This window comes from Rhinolophus ferrumequinum, chromosome 23 (assembly GCF_004115265.2).
Source record: "Rhinolophus ferrumequinum isolate MPI-CBG mRhiFer1 chromosome 23, mRhiFer1_v1.p, whole genome shotgun sequence".
NCBI lineage: Eukaryota > Metazoa > Chordata > Mammalia > Chiroptera > Rhinolophidae > Rhinolophus > Rhinolophus ferrumequinum.
Window position 1 is genome coordinate 895,024 of NC_046306.1, and position 21,831 is coordinate 916,854.

Genomic DNA, 21,831 nt, shown 5'->3' on the forward strand with positions numbered 1-21,831 from the left:
TTTTCACATGAGTGGCTTTATTTATTACAACAGATAATACCGATAGACTTTAGTGCAGTACAAAGTCACCTTCAATAAATACTGTTCGTCCGACAGTTAAAAGTTTGTACACGAAAGAAGCAGGTGAGTCAGACTAGACCTTAGTGGGCAGGGGTACCATGCATTAAGTTCTTTATTTTTTTGTTTCGCTGTGGCCAGTCATTAATCTGAAGATTCAATCTATCGTTTTATTGGGATTATACCTTAGTCTTTACACAAGTGCTATGTAAACAAGTTGCTGAATGTTTTGCAGCTCATGGAATTGTACAAAACTTTGTGTATGTACACCCTGTGTCCCTCGCAGATGGTGGGGTGACAGCTCTTCCACCAGGGCCTGGGTCTGAGGGACGACGTGACAGCTGGATGGACTGTTGTCAATACACGTAGTGACAGCAGCTCAATGGAGTCTGCGCTCAGGGGCCCAGTATCCAGTTGCTGCCACTGAGGACGCGGAGGGGCAGGCCAGGAAAGCCTGGCTGGACGTCACAGTGTGGCGTGGAGTCCTGTCCTTAGAACAGAACGTGGCCAATCCCTGGCGTGTCCCTCCGGAGCCCACTGCTTAAATTGGCGTCACTTTCTCATCTCCTTAAGTTGTGTTTTAGGAGCTTCTAGCACCTGACTTTTCCCCGCCTCCTTCCATCACGGCTCCTTGGCAGGCCGACGTGTCGCAGATGCCCGGGGTCCCCTGAGCACCAACAGTCCCAGGAAGGCCAGGGTCGCCGGGGAGGCCGGGCTCGCCGTGGGCCCCGTCTTGGCCGTCCTTGCCAACGCCAGGCACGCCCTGCGGTCCTGGAGACAGAACAGGAAGGTGAGTGCAGAAGCCATAGGACAGCATTGTGGGAGTCCACATGGGACACGGCGGGGCTGGCCTTGCTGGGGATAGCTCTTGACAAAGCACTTATATTCGGCATTAAAAATGTAAACGTTCAGGATACATGTGGGTCAACTAAGAGAAAATTCTGTTAGAATTAAACCCAAATAGACACCGGATGGCTTTCGTTACATAGAATTTAACCGAATCCACTTAACTAAAATAGGACGGCGTTTTTACTGATGAAATGTTTACATATTGAAGTGGTTATTAAAACAATTCCTAACCTTGCCTCTAAGATGCTTTGTCAAGAGAAAGGAAGCGTTCCTTTAGAAATGAGACGTGTTCGTACCCCAACACTGCCCCGCACAAAGTCATGAAGGTTTGGAATTTTGGGAAAGAGCCAAGGAACACAAGCTGCTAGTGACAATATGCTCGTACCTCGGAGCCCCTGGTCTCCGTCAGGCCCGTCCAGGCCCACGCCAGTCGAGCCTTTGTCTCCTCGGTCCCCCTGGTTTCCTGTCAGAGGGATTTGATATAAGTGCGTGTTTAGACTATGAAAAACTTGTGGTGCAGCGTCATGGCCACATGGCACGGGGAGCCCACTTTTCAGTGAAGCGGGATGCGTTCGGACGAGGACACAGCACATGCACAGGGCTCGTGGGATCTGACAGAGAGCTGGCCGTGTGACCCACTGGTCGGCAGCCACTTTTGTTGGTGTTTTAGTTTTGTTCAGACATACCGCTGCCTGTTCAACAGCTGAGTTTAATTTGTGTTCCTGTTTTGCACGTGGTTTTTGGCCCACGAGTTATCTAAAGGTGCTTGGAAGTGCTCCTGTAATTGTGTTCCTGTCTTCCGCCTGCCGCTGGTTTGGTCTCTAGCCTGTGAAGACACACTCAGAGGTGTGTGTGTCCTGTGGGTCAGCCTGTGCTTTGTGTGACATTGGACACATACAAGTTATTCTGGAATTAGGTTCCCTAAATGGAACCTTTTGTCGAGACGGTGCCACTCGTCAGTAGACGGCGTGTGAGGCAGTCCGTCTGCCCGTCACGCTGACAGGACCGACGCCCGCATTCTCGGTGGGTGTTTGTCAGTCTGTCTGTCGGTCCTGTCACCTCCACAGCTGACCAGCACCCTGGGGAGCGGCACAAGGCCCTGGGGCGGTCAGTGCTGGACCGTCACTACACACGGCCACTGGCGGGACATCCTTCCGTGGGCATGTTGGATCCGATGCGCTGTCCCTGGCCTGTTGTGTCCCCGGGGACAGTGGCTTCTGCCTGAGGACCTACAGGGCATATTCTCAGTTAATCCCCATCCTGCTTTCCCCAGGGACTGGGCGCTAGGAGGTGAGGCCATCCGTCCTCAGGCAGGAGGCCACAGGACACAGATCCCAAAGAGCAGCCGGTGACCCACACGTCTGTGTGGTGGCCTTCCGGTCAACATTGTCGTGCTGAGAGAACCAGGAAAGGCGACTAATGCTATTTTTGAATCTTATTTTCAAAATTCTTAAAGGCATTCAGATCCCAGGCATTCAGATCCCTGTGTGAAGAAAGCCCCGTTTGGTCTTTTTTGAAGACAGTACCTAATGTGCACTGAACTAGCACAGACGCCCCAGACTAAGTCTCCCCAAAACACGGAGCTGTTGGGTGCTTAAGCCGGGGCCCATTCTCCTGTTGGGGATGAGATGAACCCTACACGTTTGCCCTCTAGTGTTGAGATTGTTCAACAGAATTCTGAGTATCTTAAAAAAAGAAGTGAAACAGGACCACTGCCGATGAATACTTCCACCGGCTAAAGTATTTCAATTTAACCTCACGGACGGAGAAAGACAGAGTTCAGTTTCCCTTGGAAACATTTTCCTTAAACTGTCTTTCAGAAATGAAATCATTTGGTCCACAAATTGGAACGAATTGGAATCGTGAGCTTCAAATCCTTGATTTGGGGCCACAAGGCGACCTGACGGAGGCAGGCCACCCGCGGTGGTGGACTGTGAGATTTTTGGAAAATGTCATGGTCCCTGCAGGTGGAACAAGGAGCTTACTGTGCTGGGCTCCGAAAGAGCCCCGAAAGCACAGAGCGCCCAGCTGGCCTCTTCCCGAGGCCACGTCTGGCGGGCTCCGCCTTTCACCGCATCGGGCAGCCGTGCGGAGCGAGAGGAAGGGGACGGGTGGGGTGTCTGCTGCGGAGCTGCATGAGGCCAGGCAAGGCCAGCGTGCCCACTGGCTCACGTCCGGGTGACTTTGGGTCCTACTTTTCCCTCAGTTCCCTTCCCTCCCTCGTCCCCACAGTGGGGACATCTCCGCGTAGAGGGGAGCAGGCTTCATGACGGGAATGCCTGGGGTTCCAGCACGTGGCCGAGAGGCTGTGGTAGGGCCGGCTGCACTCACCTCTGGGTCCGGGATCGCCCAGCTCTCCAGTGGGACCACGGTATCCAGGGGGCCCTCGAGCACCGGGGTGACCAGTGGAGCCTGGGGGCCCCGGAGGACCGGGGGGGCCAGCTGGTCCGGGCCGACCAATGGATCCCGGTGTTAAAGGCTTCCTCAGGTGAGCAGCTAACTGTGCAATTTGTTCTTTTGGGAAACAAAGATGCCAGCAGTCACTCAAAGAGGATTATCGAAGGCTTTCATGTGGAGCATCAAGGATATACTGCGTTTCAGAGGAAGTGTCGTTTATCGACTGAGACTGCCTTGAGCTGCTCTGGGCTACGTGGTAAATGTGGTCAGATGCCCTCCGCCGCCAACGAGTGAAACCTCGTGTGCACTGAACTAGCACAGAAAGGGGCCTCGTGTTTTGGGTCCTCCGTAAAAACCCCGGGAATTGGTGTGGCCACAAGATTCCACTTGGTCTATCAAAGCCGAAAGCGCCCAATTCTTTGTCCCTTGTCACTGTTTCATTCAGTGGATACTTGGAACACGGCCCGTGTGCCAGGCACTGTTAGACCCTGTGGAGGGGCCTCTTCCAGCTCAGACACCGACCCCCAGAGACCACAGGTGCAGGCCCCGCGGGAAGCGAGCACTTACCGCTGACCATCCCCCCACACAGCTCTCTGATGTGCTGCTCAGTGGCTTCTTTCCCCTGAAATTTACCCCAAAAGTCAGTCAGCATGCTTGGGGTCACCCTGGCACCCCCACTGTCACACTGGCGCGCACTGGCCTGCAGCAGGGCAGGGGGTACATACCGGGATCCCGGGTTTCCCTGTGATGCCAGGCATGCCTTGTACACCCTGCAAGCCCACGGGCCCAGGGGGGCCCGGGACGCCCTCCACACCGCTGGTGCCGTTGGGCCCCTGGATGCCTTTCGGGCCCAGCTCCCCTCGAATGCCAGACTGTGGGGAGAGAGCAGGATGAGGGTGGGTGGGAGGCCAGCCACATCCTGCAGCTGCCACCCCACGCGGCTGCCACCCCACGCGGCTGCCTCACGGCTGGCAACGGACTGAGCACTTAGGATCTGCAGGCCGGCCTGGTGGCCCAGCGGTGGCCCGAGATACCAGTGGGCTCCTTCAGAGATGGTCATTGGACCTCTGCCTGCCACCCACCTCTCCTTTGGGTCCAACGGGGCCACTGGGACCCTGCAAAAGAGAAGTGCATTTTCATGACACGTGTTGTTAGGTGAGTGGGAAACAGTTGCTATGGAACCAACCTCGCACATTATTAGTTGGAGATGAAATAAGTCAGGTCATGCTCGAAACCGCTGTTGAGTATAACGAAGTGTCACTCTCATTCTTCTAGGCACAGTTTTCATATCACTGAGCCTGTTGTAGCTACTGATGTTTCTGAACTTATTTTCCCTAAAGGTTTTTTAGTAGCTATGTGGTACTTTTTCACATATGTGCTTATTCGTTTCCACTGTTTTTATTGTCACCCATACTGTTCAGGGCTCTGTGCCTCAAGTTCTCCTTCTCCAGCTGTGTCCTCAGGGACATGGTTCTAACCAGACAGCGAATGGGCCAGGATCGACGCGTCTGTGTGGCTGTCTGGGTGACAGCCTGGACACACGCTCTGCTCAGGCCCAAGAGCCGACTGCCCCGTCGAGGCCACAGTGAGGCTCCAGGCTACAAGGTCTGCCGGAGCCTAGTCTGCTTGTGGCCGAGACACTTCCATCTGCCCCAGACACGAAGAAAGGCTGACAGAACTGGCCACTCCGGAGCCAGGGAGACCCTCCCCGCAAACTGCACGACTGCTCCAGTTCAGTTACCTCCAAGAGAAACGTGAATCTGTCCAACTCAATCAAGGGTTTTGTTTTAGACTTAACCTGTGTCTTAGGACTGCAGAAGCGGTTTTTCTTGAGTTAAAACTTAGCTGTGACTAATTCACACCAAAGGCCACAGATGGAATGACTTTGCAGGAAGAGAAGACAGCACCCCACAGCCAGGCCTATGTCCGCTCCTCCCACAGGACAGCGCAGGCCCGCCCTTCCACCTAAGGGTGCTGACCTTCTCCACTGGTGGGTCCCCACACTGGCCAGTCCGTTCCCCATTGTCAATGACAGTGAGGGTGACATACTCACACTTACCAGTTCACCTTTATCCCCAGGAAGGCCATCGGAACCCGCGATACCCTGAAAACAAAACACCCCAGAGTTAAAAGACCTGTTCACGCCTGAGGCTGCCCCCAAACCTCCGGGGAGCTGGGCCCCGAGAGCCAGGCCCCGGCCATCAGCAGTGGTGGCATGATGAGGCTTTTCTTCCAAGCAGACCCTCAGGTGGGTTTACATCGTCCTGGGTCCTCAACCAACATAAAAGGCCTGTGCTGCCTAGAGGTCAGAGGCAGAGTCGCTGGGACACAGGCCCCGCCCACCCCAGCCTCCAGAGAAAAGTGAGACTCCGCCCCTTCCCATGGTCACTGTCCCAAAACGTCAGCAGGGAGCACGCCCTCCCTTGGGAGGGTCCCACAGGAGCTGCCCAGGCCAGAGCTAGCTACTGTTCCCCAGGAGCCAGTGGCGATGACATGGGGCTGGCTGCCCTGTCCCCAGTCCCGGCTGTGGGGCTGAGTGACCAGAGCTGTTGTCACCGCTGGGAGGGAGGGAAGGAAGGAGGGAGCGAGCGAGTGATGAGAGATGAGAAATGAGGTGACAGCCCAGCAAGCGGGGCAGCCCCACACTTGGCCTGGCAACCAGCCCACTCACCGGCTCTCCCTTCGGCCCTGTGGCTCCTCCCGGGCCCTGCGTGGAGAGAAGGGTCAGCATTAGAAGGATTTCTGGAACCCCGAAGCTGCATGCTCCCCCCAGACACTCAGCTCCCAACCCCTCCGTGCGTGTCCCATGGCACCGCCCACGTCACCAGGCTGTTTAACAGTCGTCTCTAAATTTGCTCTTGTTTCTAACACCAGGAATTGGGGAGACCTTCACACATGCAATCCTAGGACAATTCCACAGGTGGGGTTGCTGAATCAAGGAGCCAGAAGCTCCTGTTTGTCATCATGCCACAGACGTGAGATTACGGACCTGTCGGGGAGTTGCTGGGCTCACCCCTAAGACATTAAAATACAAATGTCGTTTGATCCAGTAGCAGCATGCGTGAGAACCTGCCCAAAGGGCACACAGTGTGACACTGCCTGACTGGAACTGCAGGAGAGGGCACGGGAAGTTCAGTGACCACCCCATCACCCCAGGGACAATGGCCTCTCTCTCCATCCTTTCGGAGACCCTGGCGTTGTTGGCATGTCCCGACTGACCCCTCAATTTCCTGCCTGGAGACCAATGAAGGGTCCACTGTCCTGCCACAGGCCAGTGTCTTCCATGGTCACCTCCCTGGGCCAGGAAGAAGGAGCGTCTGGAATGCCTGCTCTCGGGCCGCCCCGCCTGTGGGATGTCTGTGGCCTTGGCAGGACCACCCATCATGTGTGCACATCTGAAGAGGTTCTCTGTCGCTGCCCAGCAGGGCAGGGCGAGGCGGGCACAGACAGCCAAGGAAGGCTCTCAACGTCCCCAAGGACCTGGTGTGGCATAGCCAGAGGCCCCTGGGCGCCTGGTCACCTGCTAACCATCACCCAGCCTGGGGCCCTCTGCGCCCTGACTGTCACAGGATGACAGGGACCCCCACAGCAAACCTACCAGCTCTCACAAGACCACTAGGAAAGTCTCGAAAAGTTAGACACCGTGACAGTTACAGAAGTTGAGAGCGATGGTTTCTACCCTTATTTTAAAGCAACATGACCCTATGCCCAGAAACCCAACAGCTAAAGCCGCTGCCTCTCTTCTCGGACCACGGGCCCCAGCAGAGCCCGGAGCCCAGCAGCTGGGCACCAACTCTGCGGGGCCTCTGTCTGTGTGTCCCATGGGGCTGCAGACAGGCAGGTGCAGGGGCAGGAACCTGCTGGGACAGCCACTTACCCGGTCGCCCATGACGCCTCGGAGACCTTGGGGGCCTGGCAGGCCAGGCTCCCCTATGCTGCCTTTCCGGCCCTGCAGACAGGAGCAGCTGGTCAACGCCCACCACAGAACACAGCAGGGACCCCTCCTCCACCCCGGCTCACTGGGTGCAAACCCACCTGGAAGCCTCGGACGCCAGGAGCCCCGGGAGGGCCTTGAGGGCCCAGAGCCCCCTGAAAGTCAGAAGGAAAGTTTGAGCCCAGCTCTGCCAGCACCAGGGGCAGGTGGACACAGGAGCTGGCCCAGACGGAGGTGGGAGGGTGTCCTAGGGGGTAGTGGGGTGGTCCCAAAGGTGAGGTCAGGCATACCCTGACACCTCATGCATCAGCCAGACTAGGTGGCAGGAACCAGTGCCCAGGGCGTCTAGGCACTGTGGCTGGCTTTGTCATTATCTCCATCTGTGGGGACCCCGGGCTTGGGGAGCTTCCAGAGTGCCTCCCGGGGCCCAGGGCCGGGCCGCTCCCTCCGCCAGGGGCCGTGGCTCTGTTCCCTGAGCACAAACATCTCAAGGGCAGGATAGCTCAGGCCCGGCCCTCACCACCTCCCGGCTTTCACGGGCTCGGCCCACTGCTGCGTCCAAAACACCACCCCCACCCACACAGAAACTGGGTCACATGGTGGTGGCGCCAGGCCTGTACCCGCCCCACACGCGTCCCCCACTCACCGCTGAGCCCCTCTGGCCAGCCTCGCCACGCTCCCCGGGCATGCCAACATCTCCCTACACACAGGGCAAGGGAGAGAGGGAGGGTGTCAGCAGGTTCTGTGCACTCGGGTGGTGGGGGTAAGGGCTGTGGGTACTCACGGGGACACCCGGCTCTCCTGAGGGGCCGGCTTCGCCCAGCTCTCCAGCTCTGCCCTACACAGAAGGGAGAGTCCTGAGCGCCTGCCCATCCAGGACCTGGCGCTGGTCTCCCCTCCCCCATGGCAAAGAAGCCACCTACCAGTTCTCCCTTCTCGCCCTTGGACCCTGCTCGTCCTGGGAGACCCTACAGGACAGAGGTCAGGGGTCAGAGCACGTGAAAGGGCCAGGGGCTCTGACAGCTTCCCTGGCCTCGATGTACAGGGCCCCACTCAGGGACCCCAGGAGACGACCCTGCCCTGGCTCAGTCCCTGGGACCACCGTGGGATGCCCCATGCACTCACCGGTGGCCCATTGGGTCCCTTCTCTCCTGGGGCACCATTGCGACCAGGCTCTCCCTGCAGGAGATTCAGGGTGATAGGGTTTGAGGCGCGGGAGGCTGAACTCCCCACGGACCCCTCCCCTGCAGGCTACCAGCCGTGTACAAACCTTCTCGCCATCGAATCCTGGCACACCGTCCATGCCGTCCTTGCCCGGCATGCCCTGGGGACAGGGGGCTGTGTGAGGCCCGAGGGCAACGTGCCCCCACTCCCCTTTCTTCCCAGTCCTGTCACCGTCTAGACCACCCACTCTGAGCAGCTCCCTTCCCCATCGTCCCTCACTGCTCGGGGCCTCCAGAGTCAGCAGAGGCTGAACTGGCCTCACAGCTCAGTAGCCACAGGGTAACCTATGATGCCCTCAGACCACGCAGGTGAGAAGATGTGGGCAGGTGAGGGGGCATGGACACAGGGCAAGGGGTGTGAGGACTGCTCTGTGGGACCACACATGGCCCCCCCCTCTGCCCAGACTGTTCCCCATGGGACTTCTGTTTTACAGGAGCGGAAGCTGATGCTTGGGAACCAGGATTTGGGCACAGGCTCATCTAACCCCACTCTCAAAGCTAATTTGGAACTGAGGACACTGCTGAGTCCTGGGGGGGGCAGGGGGGGCAGGACAGCAGAGCCTCCCCTCTTCCCTGCCTTCAGCCCTGCCTCCCCACTCCCAGGGGACACCTTGTCCTCTAGGACCAAGGTGGGAGGGTCAGAGGGTCGGGGCTGAGCCTGGCACATAGCAGGGACAAGGGGGCACAGGGTGGGTGCCCCACACCTGTGCCCACCAGTCCTGCCCACCCCATGGCTCTCGTGCCCCCAGAATACAGGTGAGCTCAACCAAAGACCCCCAACCTTACACAGTTGGTTGTGAGGGCCACAGAAGTTGTGGCCCCATGAAAGTGCAAATGCAGGGGCTGCAGAGGTTACATGAGTGAGGACCACCAGCTTTGAATCCCGGGACCCTGGGAGGAGAGCAGCTCTCCGGGGGATGCAGGCCGCAGTGGGTCGGCCACCCCAGCAGCTGCCACCCCAGCATCTGCCCCAGAGACTCACCGGTTCTCCATCTGGCCCAGCTACTCCGGGGACTCCTTTGGGACCAGGTTTGCCCTAAAAGACACGCAAGCCACTGCAGCTGTGATGGTGAGGAATGTTCCAGACTACTTCACTAGCCCGGGCAGGCTCAGGCCAGGGGCCTAGGCACACCGTGCCCACCCTTCTGGACACCAGGTGTTGTGCTCAGGAGGGGTGACAGCTGCGTCGCCCGATCCCAACCGCCGGGGACCTTATCTTCAGATCCGGTGGACTGCGTGGCCACCGCGTGGGCCTCTGGCCACTGGGCTCAGTTCAGGGGAAGGACTGGTTGGTTTGGAGGCGTCCGCAGGTAAATGCCAGTTTGAGGACAATCATTGCAGTTGCTTAGTCACCTCTCAGCTTTACTTGTGTTCGCTTGCTTAACTGGAGTCATTGTCTCTGTTATTCAGTGCACAGCTGGGCGACCTTGGACCAAGGTCAGGCACTACCGCCCAGGGCCTCTCAACAGACAAGTGTGCCTCAGTGGCCAGAATTTGCACCCAGGAGTCTGGTCCTATGGCCCCTGCCTGGCTGCTCCAGAGGGGAGCATGTCAGATGACAAGGAGCCACTGGGGAAATGGGGGCGGAGGGTCCCCACTCAGGCTGGGAGAACTGCCTGAGGCCAGGAACGTGCGATGGGCCCTCCTGGCCAGGTCCCACACATGTCCAGTGGCTCACCCCCACCCACCCGCAGGAAAGGGCAGCCATTCCACGTCCCCCCGCATGTGCAAGCCACTGCAGTTGGGACCGTGTGTCTTCCCATCCCCGTAGAGCGGGTTCTTCCAAGGAAGGACCTAGAGAAGCAAGGTTCTCTCACTTACAAGGTCACCCTTGGGGCCACGGAATCCCTCTGGGCCCCTCTCGCCTCTGTCACCCTGAAATGACAAGAGGGGACATGGACAGAGTTAACAACTTAAGAAGGTGGGAGAGCCAGACAGGTGTGACTGGCCGGGGTCAGCCCCAGAAGTGGTCAGAGGTGGCAGCGCTGATGCTGCTGAGGGCGGCAGAAGCCAGAGGGACGCTAATCACACCTCACTTCACGTCCAGAAAGAGAAAGAACACACATCTCCCATGGAGGACAGACAGACTCCTTTGGGAAACTCACCCTCCAGGTGTGCCACAGGTACCTGCCCAGGTGTGCCCGCCCACAGGTACCTGCCCAGGTGTGTCCACGGGTACCTGCCCAGGTGTGCCCACGGGTACCTGCCCAGGTGTGCCCGCCCACAGGTTCCTGCCTAGGTGTGCCCACGGGTACCTGCCCAGATGTGCCCACGGGTACCTGCCCAGGTGTGCCCACGGGTTCCTGCCTAGGCGTGCCTATGGGATGGCTCAGCGCAGCCCAGTAGGGCTGGGGGAGACATCTGAGTGAGGACGAGGGAAGGGAACAGAAAGCCTGGGCCAGCGAGGGCTGCCCTCCACCCCCAGACTCACACGTACCGCTTTCCCAGGGGGTCCTGGAACACCAGGGGGCCCTCGGAACCCAATGGGACCCTGTGGAAGAGAGGGGTGCATCTGGGGCTACCTCTTCTGAAGCCTGGCCAGTATCCCCAGAGAACCCCGTACCGTCTGGAGAGGCCAGAGCATCCCCACCCGAGCGCCCCCAGCAGGCCCTTCCTAGTGGTCCCCAAGCCCCCCTCCCACATTTGCCAAGGCCTCCCCTCCTCTCCCCATTCTTGGCCCTGAGCACAGAAGCTTCCAGAGCCCCCAGCTAAGGGGCGTACGAGGGAAGGGAGGTCCAGAGACAGCTTTGCCAAGTCACACGGCCCATCGAGGGCTGCTGTGAGGACCAGTGCTCACAGGGCCCATCTGACATCTGGAGGTGACCCCTAGCCATCTGGACTGACCCAGGGCAGGTCACAGCCCCCCAAGGTGCGGGCGGGTAGGGGCGGGCAGACTTACCCGGTCCCCTGGGGGCCCAAGCGGCCCTGGTAGTCCTCGGAGCCCCCGAGGGCCCTGTGGGGAGAGAGCTGGAGATGCAGGGTCTGGGCTCACAGCACCCAGGCCTGCACACCCCTGGGAGCCACTGAGGGGCCCGGTTCTTCCCTGAAGCCCTCCACCTCACTCAGGCCCGGGAGGGGGCAGGGCCAGTGCCCTGGGATCAGCAGCGTGGCAGAGGCAGGACCCAGCCCGATTCCCGCTGTGGGTGTTGTAGAGCACCCCTGCATCCCCGAGCCGTCCAAAGGGCCCCCATCCTGCATCTTCACCCCTGTCCAGCCCCTCCCCCCACCTACCTGCAGCCCCACGGTGCCTGGGATGCCAGCAGACCCGGGGGGGCCGGGCTCACCCTGCAACGGAGGCAGAGAAAATGGTCGTGAGCAGGGTCGGCCCCGAGCTCTGTCAGCACCTTTCCATGCCCGCCAGTCCCCTGCCCCCACTTCACAGCGGAATCTCCAAGGCCAAGGGGGCACTGGTCCTCCAGAGAGGTCCCCAGCCATTCCCCATGCTTCCTCCCAGGGGGTGGGGTCCTCTGCCACCCACATGGCAGTCTGGCCACTCTCACCCTTTCGTAGGGCACCCAGCCTCACCCCCAGCCTGTGGTGAGGACGGAAGACACACTCCACGGGCAGCGGCTATGGGGGGAAGGTGGCAGGACTCCTGGGGGACACTTCGAGCTGAAGCCAACCTCTGGTCATCAGGGGGGCCCACCTGAGCTGGTTGGGGTGGGGGTTTGCCCAGAGATCAGGGGTCTCTGACCAGCCAAGCTGCTGGGGAGGTGGCACAGCAGCCACTCAGTAGGGGTGTGTCACCATACAGCCAGCACCTGCTCACTCACTGCCACTGGCCGGAGTCCTAGCCACACCCCAGTGCCCTCCCTGCAGCTTCCACCGCCTGAGCTGGCAGCCCCGCCAGCCCCGCCAGCCCCGCCAGCCCCGCTGGCACCCTCAGTACCTTCTCCCCGTCTTTGCCAACTTCTCCTTGATCCCCTTTGTAGCCGGTGGGTCCCTGAAAGCCAGTGGTGGGTGACAAGTCACAGCCTGACCCCCCAAGCAGCCCTGAACCGGGGCCCCAAGGCCCCCCAGCCAGGTGGGGAGACAGGCTCAGTGGGAGGGGAATGGCTGGGCCGAAGGGGTTGGGAGCCTGAAGCCAGCTCTCCCTGCGGCCACACCAGCCTGCAGCAGATGAGCAGGGTTGAAGTGGGGAAGGGACAGAGCAAGAACCCCAGGTGGGGTGGGAGGCCAGACGCCTTTCTGCACCCCCATTGCTCCCTCCCACCTCAGCCCCCATGGGACCAGGCTGCCTCCTGCAGGGCATGGAGGTGGGCTCAGGTCTGAGTCACCACGCAGCCACCACTCACCTTGAACCCTGGCATTCCCGGGGGCCCAGGGGGACCTGGCGGGCAGATGGCCGGGCACTGTTGGAAAACTGAGTGGTCAGACCCCTCCCAGACAACAGAGGCCCTGAGATGGGCCATTCCGCACGGGTGAAAGGGACCTGGGGCCCACCGGGCTTCCCGGGGAGCCCAGACAGGGCCTCATTCAGTGCGGATTGCAGGGTGTGGTGAGGTTGTGGGAGCCAGATGGCTGCCAGGCCCCCCCGGCCGCCCCCTCCCGCCGGCTCCAGTGTCTCAGCCTCAGTGCACAGCCGCTCAAGGCAGCTATTCAGCCAGCGTCTGCCAGCTTCACAAAGCGGCCTTCATCAGGCCCGGCTCCCTGCAGTGAACTTCAGGCTGGGCTCTCAGTGCACAGACGTGCTTCAGGAAGAAACGTGTGTCCCTCAGGCACAGACTGGATGCTCCATATGGGGGGGTGGGGGGGTCAGGGGGAGGGCATGAGGATTCTAGATCATTCCACGGCTGATCTGGCACACAGCCGGTGCCATCAGCCGCTCGCCTGCCTATCAGGGGCCCAGCCGTTGTCCCCATTCTGGATGATCCCTAAACCCCCCTCTGGGACAGGCGTGGGTTGAGCAGAGCGGGCAGGCAGCACCAGCTGGAGCCAGACCAGCCGCTCTTCTTTCAACAATGCAGCCCCTCCGTGGAGGGGAGGCCGGATGCCCAGACCAGCTGCACAGTGTAGAGAAACAGGTCCAGGTACCAAACCACGGCTTTCCTTTCCACATGAGTGCAAAGCTCAAAGCGAGTCCCAGACTTTAGTCTGGAACCTTCTGCGATGGGGAATATTCTGTCTGCACTGCCCAGGACAGCCAACCCTGGCCACATGTGGCCGAGAGCACTTGAAGTGTGGCTGAGCCCAGGGGTGCTGGCCTGTTTAATCTGACTTTGCTTAATTTGGATTCCCATGGCTGCACGTGGCCAGTGCAGTCTGGGAGAGCACGGGAAACTGTGTCACAGCTGGTGGGCCTGCACTGAGCTTTCCTGCAGGGAGGGAGCCAGCGGCTCTCCAGACAGTACCCCAGGTGGTGGATCAGGCCACAGCTTCTCCCACCACGACAGGCACCCCCAGCCCCCTTCACGAATGGCTGCCGGTGCCCACCTGAAGGTCAGCAGCGCCTTCGGGGAGGACCCCTGGGTGACCCTAGAACACAGAGAAGGCTGAATGTGACACCACCCAGCAGCCCTTCCCCTCCTGCCCCACACCCACCACTGGGAGACCCCCTGGGGACAGCAGCCCTTTATCCCCCACAGGGTCTATGCTGGGTACTGCTGTTCCACCAGCAGGGCATGTGACAATGACAAAAACCACCTGCCCTGGGGTTGGGGGTGGCCACCAGGCCTGAGCCCTGACTATCCGTGGGTCACTGCTTCAGCCCTGGACTCAGCCGGCTGTGTTTGGGGAGTGGCCGGGAGCCCACGTGGGCATGGACCCCAGCGTGGGGGCTCACCCATCCTGCAGCCCCCTGCCCAGTACTTACAGGGGGTCCAGGAGGTCCTGGGGGTCCAGGTAGGCCGGGGAGTCCAGAGGGTCCCTGGGGGGTTGGGTTATGATTTAGATGGAGCAGAACCAGCCCCCAGCTGACGTGAGGTGACCAGCTACTTCCAGAGAGAAGCCTCACTCCACTGCGCCCTGATGGGGATGCTCCCAGCTCCACCCACCTCCCCCAGCCTGGCCTGTGCTCATGGCCTCTGTGGTCATGAGGTTTGGTCTGTCTGTCCCTCTCCCTGGATGTCAGCCAGGGCTTCCATCAAAGCCCACCAAGAAAGGAAAGGGGGAGTGGAAGAGGGGGCGGGGAGAGACTGGGAAGAGAGAAGGTGAAGCAGCTCCTGCAGTTGAATTCAGAGCTCCTGGCAGGCAGGGCGCCCGCTTCCAGCTGTGGGGGGAACTTCTGGGGCAGCTACTCACCGGGGGGCCCCGGAGGCCGAATCCACCTGGGAGTCCACTCACTCCTGGCTCTCCCTGGGGGGTAAAGACGTGAGAGATGGGGGTCTGCACCCAAGGAGCTCCCCTGGCCTCCTGGACCCCCATGCAGGGCCAGCTTGCCCTCTCCGAAGGGGCAGACTCCAGGTAGCGGGTCAGGTCTCTGTCCTCCCCAGAAGCCCCGCCCCCAGCCCTGGTTGGGACCTAGCAGCCAGGTTGGCTCTGGGTGTGGTGGGAGCATGAGGGCTGTCGGTACTCACAGGGGGTCCGGGGAGGCCTTTGCCCTGCAAAGCCAAGTGTGGGTTAGAGCCTGCTTGGAACAACACGGGGATGCCCACCAGCCCTCCCCTTCCTTAGTTGGTCAGGTGCGTGTACGGAAGAGCACCCCAGAGTACGAGCGTCTGCTGCAGGACAGCCACCCCCAGAGAGACCCAGGTCCCAGGAGAGGCTGCACAGGGCTGGTAGCCTCTTGGGGCTCCTGCAGGACCCCACCCTGGGCAGACGCTCTGGCACCTCAAACTTCCACCAGGAGAGATGGTACTCACCCCCAGCCCAGGTGGCCCCGCGGGTCCCAGACTTCCCTGCAGAAGGAAACTAGGTGTCAGCGGTGGGCTGGGCCAAGGTACCCACCTCTGTTTGCAAACCCGTTCTCCTCCCGCCCCAGTCCATCCTACAGTTCCTCCGAGGAAGGACCCATTTTACAGCAGCCCGACGCCCCAGCAGTGGGGGGAGCCTCTGATGCCCCAGTGGCGTGAAACCAGTCCTTTGCCAGCCAACATGGCAGGATTAGCCAGAGGTCGCTGGAAATAGACTCGGAAAGAAGGGCTGTGAAGGCCGGATGGGCCACCAGGAAGGTGGGCACCACCTGAACCGCGCAGAGGGCTCCAGCCACATCTGCCCAAGGCTCCCTGAAGAAAGCTGGGGTTTGTCTACTCCCGCCCTCCACCATCCAGGGCACCAAGGACCCGCTGGCCTGGCCACAGCAGCCACTCCCTTATCTCTGAGTCCGAGCACTCCTACAGCTGTCCCCAAAGGCAGTGCTGTGTGCTTGTGTCCCCCACGGCCTCTCCGCCCTTTGCACCCTGGGGAGCCACTGGTCAGTCAGGAAGCGGGTTTCAGTGGATGATGGTCAGTCTCAGGGCACTGTCTAGGTGACCGTGGGCCTCGTGAGTGGGCGCAGACAGAGGAGTGAGTGGTGGCTTCCCAGGGGAGGATGGGGGCATGTGGGGCCTGTCACCCCCCAACCATACCAACCTCCTCAACATGGCTGTTGCCAAGACAACTCTGACCAAGGTGGGTGTGGGACGGGCGGGCACCACGGGGCGCCACTCGCTACCCTGTGCCCACCTGACCTGCCCCCTCCACCCCCCTGCAGGGTGGAGCCCAACCATCCCAGTAATGGCAGCTGCCCTCCGAGCTGCCAGCCCCGCAGCCCTGTGCATGGAGGGTGCACGGCCCAGCCACCCTGGCTCCGTCCTCGCTGCTGAACTGAAGCTGCTCCAAGCGCTACAGGCACTTACCCGTTCTCCAGGGGCGCCCTTGGGCCCAGGGGGTCCATCCCTCCCGGTCAGACCCTAGGGAGGGGGCGGAGGAAGGCTTGAGTGTCACATGGAAAGGAGCTGCCTTACTCCCCACCCCCGTGTGTAGCAGGAGAACAAGCCATGGGCCCTGGGCCCTTCCCTAACTAGACCGAGTCCCGAGAGGCCAAGAAGACCCTTGGGCCTGGTACCTTCCTCTCCCGGCCCGTCCACTGCCCACCTGCTGTGTCCAGAGGCTCTTGGGGGAGGTGGGGGCCAGTGGGAAGCCAGCGCCTGGAGCTCGTGCTGGATCTGGTGAGCCCAGCAGGCAGGAGAGTCCACTTCTCAGACCCCCTCCTCACCCCTCCAGCGATTCTGGGGCCAGGCCTCGAGCCCCTGAAGACTGACGTACTGGCCTGCGGCTTGGAGGGTTCTGGGTAGTAGACCTTTGTTCCCAGATAAGCAAGAGCTGGTGGGACTTTCACCTTTTCAGTGGGCTGGCTCTGTCCTCTGCCGCCTGCCCACCCCCCTGCCTTGGCCAGACTAAGGACCCTGGCTCTGGGATAAAGGCCAAGGGACACCCGCTGGGGACATCAGACTGGCTTTCCTGCTTGAGAAGGCCCAGCTGGAGAGCAGCTACTAACCCTGTCTCCTGGTACTCGGAAAGAGCCCCTCCAGGCCTGGAGGGGAGGGGGGCTCACGGGATGGGGCAAGGAGGAGCCATGGGGAGGCGAGGGCACACTCACGTCCACGCCAGGCAGTCCCGGCAGCCCGGCTTCTCCTGGTTTCCCTGGCTTTCCTGCAGCCCCTTTTGGTCCCTGTGGTGGGCAGAGGCATGAGGGAAGGGCCAGCTGGGAGTGCTGGCCTTCACCAAAAAGAAAAGTGTTTTCCAGGCAGGGGCACGGCCCAGCAATCCAAGATGGCCCCTCTCCACCGAGGCCCAGCCCGCCTGCAGTCCTGCACACCCGCCCCAGCTGGGGTAGCGCACCTGCCCAGCCTTCGCTCACCCCAGGAGGGCCGCCCTCTCCAGCTGCCCCCTTACTTAGTCATATCTGTACGACAGTCCCCTGGACACTTCAGCCTGCCCAGCAAGGGCCGCAGCTCCTGCTGTGGGACCCTCAGTGAGCCCTGGGCCTGAGCAGCTCTGTGAGGTCGTATTTGTCAGACCCGTGACCAGCTACACTGCAGGGCTGTATTGACTCCCAGCCCCCACCTCCATGCCTGCCTGGGCACTGGTCCAAAGAAAGCTTCAAAGCCAGAGCCTGGGCAGGCACACGGGGATCCCACACACTCCCTCCCACCCCCTTCCTGGCTTAGCCTCTGCTCTGAGCACTCTGAGGCCTCCTCTTAGGTGACCCAGGCCCAGGGTGGTGGGAGGGGTGTCAATGCCCCCTCTCTTCTGGGCTCATCCTCCCCTTCAGATTGGGAAGGGTCATCCCCCCCCACCACAGCAGGTCACTCACCGGGGGCCCAGGCAGACCTGGAGGACCAGCTTCTCCCTGCAGAGGAGAACACACCCATATGTGACCAAGGTCCCCTGAAAACCCTGCCCCAGGGGAGTAGAGCTGGGCCCCAGAGCCCCTCACCCACTCGTCCACACCTAGAGGCACCTTCCCTGTAGGGCCAGACACAAAGGCAGGCCCTGGGGAGAAGGGTGAGCTGGACACACGGACTCAGCCACTGCATGGCCCACACAGTTTTGGGGACCACTTTGTGAGCTGGGGACAGGACCCCCAGAAACGCAGGAAATGTCATGAAGCCCTATCCCTTCAGAAAGTGGGCTACAGACAGCTGAGAGGCACCCCGCCTCCACCTGGCCAGAGCGGGCAGCCCCCAGACACTAGAGGCCCAGGAAGGCAGCCCAGGGCTCACTCATGCCCACGACCACTGGGCCTAAAACCCTGTATCTGAGGCTTCTAGGCCAGGTCTTAGGTGGAAGCATCCCAGACGAAAGATTGGCTTGGCCTGGGAGCCCTGGCGCCAGGTGTGCAAGCCCAGTGGGACGAGTGTGGGGAGGCTGCGCCCTGCAGGGGTCAGGGTTCAGGGGGAGGCTCAGGGTCTTAGGGTCAGGCAGGGCCTTGGGGATTCAGAGGTAGGCTGAGGACTGACCACCTGGGGATCGAATGGGTGAGGAGAGGCCCTGGAGGGGCCCCCGCCTTTCATGGGATGGCTGGATGGCAGGAGACTCACCACAGTCGGCCCTGGGTGGGGGCAGGCCGCAGGATTTCAGCTGCCTTCCCATATTGCTGGCCTGGGGATGCCATCTCTGGGGCAGAGCAGGCCCCCAATCCCCCCCAAGGCTGGCTCCAGCCCCCAGCAGCCCAACAAGACTCACCCAGAGGGTCAGGCCCTGCCCTGCACCCCCAGAATACAGGAATACAGCCCTTCCAGGGACCCAGACACACACACCTCAGTGCCCACATTTCCAGTCCAGAGACTGCCATGCAGCCCCCACCGTTTGCTGTGGAGATGCAACCCCCGAGCGGTGTGCCCCATACAGGGAAGAGGATCATCTCTGTCCCATTTCACATCACGTGCGGGGTGCTGGCTTATCACCCCGACTTCACCCAGCCCTGGCAAGTGAAACTCAGTTTTCTCTCCATAAAGCCTGGGGTTTCGGTGCAGGTGGGGCCCAAGCTAGAGCCCCCCAGAACACTCCCCTGCCCTTCCCACACCCCAAACTCACATCAATGCCATCCTTGCCCGGCTTCCCAGGTGACCCTTGGGGGCCAGGGGGGCCTCGAGGTCCCACTTTCTGAAATGGAGAAATGTTATTAGGCAGCTGAGAACTTCCACCCCTCTCCTGCATTGGGGGGTCCCCTGGTGGGCCCTCGGGTCAGCCTGACGGAGAGATCCCTCTTCCCGGGTCTGAAGCAGCACGGGGGCAGGGGGGGCTGTCACATGATCCTGGCCAGCTTCAGAGACCCCCAATATCCGCTGCTTCATTCCTTCAGCCAGGAGAGGCTTTGCCCAGCTCCACAGGGAGCCTCAGGGAACAAAGGCGACATTGTGTCTCTCTGGTGGCCGTGGCAGCCCTGGCAGTGGCTGGACCAGGGCCTGGGGAGGACGAGGCGGCCCCCTGGGCTCATCAAGAAGTCCCGGTGTCCATGGGGGCTCAGCCCCCATGGCTGTGGCAAGGCTACGCCGGCTGTCCAAGTCCCAGGCTTGCTCATAAGCCCAGGGTGTGGGGTGTGGGGTGTGGGGTTGTCCCCTGGTCTCCTGGCTACGCTGCTCCTCGAGGTCAAACATCGGAGCCCTGAATCCCCCACCCCACTCCACCCTCAGGTCCTCCATTTGCCGGTGGGAGCAGAGCTCGCCTGCGGCCGTGCTCACCTGAGCCTCGGTCACGGTCACGACCAGCAGCTGCCCGAGCAGGAGCAGGGCCAGGGTGGGGGCTCCAGCCATGGCTGCACTCTCGCTCTGAGTGTCGCTGGTGGCGCGGGGCTGGGGCTCGGGGCTCGGCGGGCGGGGCAGGGGGTGGGCAGGTTGCCAGTTCCCGCCCCGCCGCTGGCTGCGCACAAGCCCCCCATTCAGCAGGGGCCCACCTGGGCAGGCGGGGGCTTCCGCATTGCCCGCCTGTCCCTGCCCAGCCAGCCAGGGGCAAAAAAGCAGCACAGTGGCAATTTTGGCCAGCCTCTGAGTTAAAATTATCCTGGACCAGTGAGTTACACACATACACCTTTTAGCAGAAAAGAAAGACACGCTTTCCTCCCCTTTCTCCTCACCCTGGGTGTGGCGTCCACACTAAAGGGGTCCCCTGGGGAGCGGGCAGTCCTCCTCTGAGAACCGAAGTGCAGAGGCCACCTCCCCCTCCCCAGGCCCAGTGGGAACCAGGAAGACCCCCAAGAGGGTGAATGCCCTGTACTAGGGCCCAGAGGGGCCTCCGCACAGCCCTGGTTCCTGCTATGGGGCCCCGTGAGCACCTCCCACCCCCAGGACCCTTACCCCAAACTTTAACTATCCTGAGTGGTCTGTCGCCAGCAGCCAGGACTGGCAAAGGCCAGCCTCACCCACACTCCCCTCCCCACCCCAGAGGGCCAAGGGGTGGCCCTGGCAGAGAGGGTCCTGGGGCCTGAGTGCAACTGTGACGGATGAACAGGAGCTGTCAGGCTTGTGTCAGCCTTTCCCGGTTCTCACTGGCCTGGGGCACCTCAAGGTCTCCGGATTTGGGAGACTCTGCGTCACCTGGGAGGGCAGGGAGTGCAGGGCTGAGGCAGCACCTGGGGCCTCTCAAACCCCGGGGCCACACCTAGGGAGCTGAACCCTTAGGGGTACCAGTGCGCTGTGCAGGCTCCATTTCCGCAGGTGGCGGGGAGTCAGGATTTCTGAGATGGCGTGGGTTCTCACGGGAGGGGTGGAAGCGCCGGGGAGGAGCCACAAGAAGCACCGGGCGCCCTTAAGAGCCTCGCTTCACTATTGGTCAGACCAAGTCTGCTCCTACAGGCCCGGCCACACCTCAAATGGGAGGGCCCGTGAATTAAATACGGAAGGGCCAAGAGAAGCTGGAAGCTCCTGCCCTCCAGCAGTCTGAGCAATCCTAGGACGTCCACAGGGGCAGGGGGCAGGGGCAGGGGCAGCCACCCTGGTCCCCCCACCAGCTCTCCTCAGTGCCTCCTGCCTGGCCCCATGGCTCAATTCCTGCGCCCCTCAGAGGAAGCTCTGCCCGTTGCTAGGTCCCCACTGCTGGGCACAGACCCCCCGTCCCAACCCAGGGCAACTCCAATGGGGTTTCCTTCTCGCGTTGAGCCCCGTAATGCTCCGAACTGCTGAAGACACTCGGGGGTTTGACCATTACAACGCCGTTGTGACGACACTCACCTCAGTGCTAGGTTCCTTCAGGATGGAAACGCAAAGGACAGTGTGGGTGTTAACTCAGGGTCTCTCCCTCCCAAATGACTTCCAGTTTGTCTGCCACCCCCCAACAGACCAGGAGTGAGCTTTTCACGGAAAGGAACCCAGGCCACGCTGTTACCATGTTTCCCCAAAAATAAAAGACACATTAGAGCTGGTTGTCCGGCTAGGTCTTACTTTCCAGGAAACAAGGCAGCTCTCAGAATCCACTCTGCTCCCAGCTCCTCCCCCTGGAGCTGTGACCTCATCACTTCTCTTGTGCAAAGTCCCCTCTGCCATGGTCAGGAAGCCAGGCCTATGCATAGGCTGGAAGCACACTGTGCCCAGCCCACGTTGGCCCTGCCCAGGGGTCCTGGGGAAGGTGCGCGTTGGTGTGGGAGGGTGAAGGGTGGGGGGCTGTGGCTGGCAGGGCACGGACAGCTGCATTCGCTCCCCAAGACACATCACTCTACCCAGAACCAGGGCAGGCAAAGGCATGGTCTGCTCCCTGGCACTGCACCCCTCAGTTCACTTGAGGGAACTGTGCATGAGTCCCCAGGCCTACTCTTAAAACGGTGACAAAACGCAGCCAAGGGACCAAGGCTCTGGGAAGCCATGTGGTCAGGGTGTGTTGGACGGGGAGTGTGCCCAGAAGGGCTGCAGCCCCACTGCATGCCCACTCGTTACTTGGGCAAAGTGGTGCCAAGGCCCGGCCAGAGTCCAGAGGGCAGCATCAGGAAACCAGCCCCACCCCCACCCAACCACGGCA

The 21,831-nt window shown here is 61.1% G+C and overlaps 1 protein-coding gene across 3 annotated transcripts; it reads right to left on the minus strand.

Annotated features, from left to right (window-relative positions):
- Positions 1-4: 4 nt before the first annotated feature.
- COL9A3 (collagen type IX alpha 3 chain) lies at positions 5-20,799 on the minus strand. 3 transcript variants are annotated; one of them, XM_033094292.1, is made up of 34 exons: positions 20,508-20,799; positions 20,178-20,417; positions 19,566-19,743; positions 18,919-18,987; positions 17,696-17,731; positions 16,979-17,050; positions 16,236-16,289; positions 15,261-15,296; positions 14,976-14,999; positions 14,701-14,754; positions 14,273-14,326; positions 13,894-13,935; positions 12,756-12,812; positions 12,350-12,403; positions 11,692-11,745; positions 11,360-11,413; positions 10,898-10,951; positions 10,282-10,335; positions 9,443-9,496; positions 8,508-8,561; positions 8,363-8,416; positions 8,161-8,205; positions 8,022-8,075; positions 7,884-7,937; positions 7,339-7,392; positions 7,181-7,252; positions 5,975-6,010; positions 5,363-5,407; positions 4,386-4,418; positions 4,029-4,175; positions 3,871-3,925; positions 3,238-3,420; positions 1,292-1,369; positions 5-828 (listed from the first exon to the last, which is right to left on the minus strand). In XM_033094292.1, the coding sequence occupies exons 3-34, from the start codon at positions 19,635-19,637 to the stop codon at positions 638-640; spliced, it is 2,049 nt and encodes a 682-aa protein (XP_032950183.1). In that variant the 5' UTR covers positions 19,638-19,743; positions 20,178-20,417; positions 20,508-20,799; the 3' UTR covers positions 5-637. The 3 variants fall into 3 exon arrangements, with proteins under 3 accessions (XP_032950183.1, XP_032950184.1, XP_032950182.1); XM_033094293.1 differs by lacking the exon at positions 20,178-20,417 and having other exon boundaries at positions 20,418-20,799; XM_033094291.1 differs by lacking the exons at positions 20,178-20,417; positions 20,508-20,799 and having other exon boundaries at positions 19,566-20,147.
- Positions 20,800-21,831: the final 1,032 nt, after the last annotated feature.